Raw genomic sequence first — 3,323 nt, forward strand, 5'->3', positions numbered from 1 at the left:
CAACGACTGCACGACCTCCATCCAATGGTGCGCAGGCGACCGCTTTTCCCCCCAAATTGGTCGCCCGACACCAAGTGTGCCCAATTAATTTATTTGATGTATGTTGCTCTATATTTAAATTATTACATTAGAAAATAATATGCGGTTAAAAGGGCGCTGGGCTTTACCAAACAGGATCTACAAAGCCCAGTTATATCTAGACTGGCCTGCGCAACTGCCCCCCCAAAAAAAAGCTATTCGGGCCGCCCTGACCTAGCCCAACGGCCTGCTCTCTAGCTCCACCCGGACCTTCGGGAACCTTCTTCATCGCCTCCTCCTCCATCGTTCAGTCTGCAACCCTCGACCCCCGTTCATTCTCGCTGCCCGCCTCCGACCTCGCCGTCCTCGTCTCCTCCTCCGGTAACACACGGTCTTCCTCCCAGATCCGATTCCATCAGAAATTCGTTCTACTCGATCCCGGCGCCTTGCAATCTCGTTCTCTTTAGGTCTAATAATCGCCGCCCTTTTCTGCAGTTGGAAGCGCCATCGTGTTGGGTTACCGGAAGCGTCGCGCGCATGTGAGTGATCTGATCCAACCAATTTTATTGCCGTATTCAATCGCTGATTTGTGGCGCAGGCGTCACACGCGGGTCGAGCAGATCGCTGCGTTGGGGTTGGTGCGGATCCATACGCCGCCGCCGATCGCGTGATTCTGTTGCCTATGCTCCAATTAGCTACCGATTACAGTTCACTTATATTCGTGAATGTCTATTTATACGCCTGGGATCCGTGGAATTGAGCGACGGTGTTCTGGTGCACGATGGGTCTTACGAATTCTATGCAATGCAACCAACCAACCGCCCATGGCTGCTGAGGCCTCCGTGCTAGCCCGTGCAGCGGTTCAAATGCCGTGCCTTTTTGGCTAAAGTCGGAATCATGAGGCATACCGAAGAATTGGGAAATTAAGATACCTGCTTGTTTTCTGATTTTTGATGTTTGTATTTTTGTGCGCTCGGGCTAGGCAGGCCCATCCTTGTGGGGGTTCTATTTGCACAGCACTTGCCTCAGATTATTGTATCAGTGTGCGTAGAGGTGTTATTGTTTGATGGCTACTTCTGCTATTAACTGCTGCCAACAAACTTTTTTTTGGGGTGAAAACCAACCAAATAATTAGATTATGCTGCATATGTACAAAGCTATAGCATCTTCTTCAATAACTTTACTTTAGGCATTTCCTCACATGATATATCCTGGCTCTGGTAAATTATGCGAACTGATTATTGGCTGATTCAAATGACCTTGACCTTTCTCAGTACTCACAAGTTATGCAGATACCTATAGGTATAATCAGCCTTGATAGATGAATCAACATTAAACATTCCTTTTTTGCATCCATGCGTTCTCCTGTGGAGGTTGACGTATCGTGCAGACAAGATAGGCACATAAGTTTGTGATCCAATGTACAACAACTTAGTATATTGCCATTGAGTTTTATTAAAATGCGTGGGTTTCAAGCATTTCCTGGTAATTTCACTTTGCAATAGTTATGGATTTATAGCAGTGCCTATTTGTGGTAGTTATGCAATGGAAGGGTTTCACTGTTCCAGGTCGTTTTGTTCATAATCTATTACCTCACATTGTATTTCAGGGAGGATGAGGAGGCATCTGACCCAAAGGCGCTCCTAGAGGCTCAGACGAAGGCTAAGTGTGTCCGCCAGTGGTATCTCTATAAGGTAATGCGCTGTATTATTAGTTGCAAATGTATAATTCTTTCTGATCTTCATATACAGCTATGCACTCAGATGTTATTTTGTATCCTGTAATATTTATACGCAGAAATGAGCAGCATGATTACTAGGATATATCTCCAGCTGTGTTTAACTGAGAGGTTTCGTGTACTTCAAGTGCATCCTCAAGGGCCTTAAATTTTGAGTTTTATTTTCTGTTACCTGTAAAAATGTGTTTCTGTTTTATCCACGTGTTAGGTACGATGACTCATTGAACTAGCAAATGGCCAAGTTCGAAGGACGTGTCTAGTGTTTACAATTTATATTCTAAACAATTCTTATTCAGCAACTGTTTCACATGTTCTGTGTTTATAGTGAACTTGGTTTTGGCAGTTGACCGAACATTTTAAGAAATACTTCTTGGCTTACTGTATACTATTTGTTTGAATACCTGTTCTTTGTTACCACTGGAACCTAAACTTATGTCACTTATGCTGTGCACAGGACTGCGTGAAGAGAATTGCAGATGATGAGACTGGGCACAAGCACTGTACTGGCCAATACTTCGATTACTGGAAATGCGTGGACAAGCATGTGAGTGCTCCCTTCCTGGCTGTGCTCATGCCTGTGTGCATAGCCCATCCGAGAAGCCAGTTGTTCCTGTATTATTTTGTTCCTTCCAGCTCTTGAACTAAACTAAGTTGCTTATGGTTATTACTTTTTTCCTACAGGTTGCTGAGAAGCTCTTTGATAGGTTAAAGTGACGAGGACATTGTTCTCTCTTGCTACTTTTTGCTCAACGGTGGTAATAATCATATCATTTGCACGCGTTATAGACAATTCAGGTGCTTATTCCTATATGTAAAAAAAAAAGTTTTGCGGTTTTGCCTGTCACTCAGCACAATAGTTTTTCCGCAGCAAGTTTACATTTTGTTGCTGCCAAAGGCATTGTTGGCTCAGGATATATTTCAGTTCTGAGTTGAGATATTCCCATGATCGTGACTGAGGACTAAATGTTGCCATTGATTTCTTTTCTATTGCTTTTGTGGTGCAATTTTCTGCGCATATAACCAACTATCTGGGTTTGTGAATTAGATGGAAACTAAAGCACAGTAAAATGGTGCCGTGAACATGGATGCCCACTTGTGGCTGAGAGATCTTGCACATGTGGTTGTGCTTGATCTTGCGTGGTAATTTTGCTCATCTGTCTTTTATCAGCATATTCACGGCACCAGTGCAATAGGCTTTCATTGGCATCATCCAGCCAGTGCTGTTTAGTTGTTTATAAGGTGTGTTCAGGTAAAAATAACTCGTCATGGAACTGTCTGGTACATTTTTGGAAAGGGTAAAATCAAGTTTGACATTGCCTGATGGTGTCCGAGTCCCATTGTCAATTGTCTAGTTCGGATTGGTTCTCATTCGCATGGTGCGTGTTGTGTGGTGTGTGCCCTGTTTGCAACCACTAATCTTGCCATGGCGACGACTGACATGAGGTGACTTGTGAAAGATATCGGCTGATCGAAACGTCAAACGAGTTATCTCCAGCGCCTGCCACGATTTTTCTTCCTACATTGCATATGCTTGTTTTTGGCTGACTCGATGGAATGGACCTGTTGT

The 3,323-nt window shown here is 43.8% G+C and overlaps 1 protein-coding gene across 1 annotated transcript; it reads left to right on the forward strand.

Moving 5' to 3' along the window:
* Positions 1 to 291: 291 nt before the first annotated feature.
* Positions 292 to 2,712, forward strand: LOC124687269 (cytochrome b-c1 complex subunit 6-like). Its single transcript, XM_047221063.1, has 5 exons — positions 292 to 399; positions 514 to 557; positions 1,628 to 1,712; positions 2,211 to 2,300; positions 2,438 to 2,712. Coding segments are annotated over exons 2-5 (210 nt in total). The 5' UTR covers positions 292 to 399; positions 514 to 555; the 3' UTR covers positions 2,471 to 2,712.
* The last annotated feature ends 611 nt before the right edge of the window (positions 2,713 to 3,323 follow it).

This window comes from Lolium rigidum, chromosome 2 (genome assembly GCF_022539505.1).
Source record: "Lolium rigidum isolate FL_2022 chromosome 2, APGP_CSIRO_Lrig_0.1, whole genome shotgun sequence".
Classification (NCBI taxonomy): domain Eukaryota; kingdom Viridiplantae; phylum Streptophyta; class Magnoliopsida; order Poales; family Poaceae; genus Lolium; species Lolium rigidum.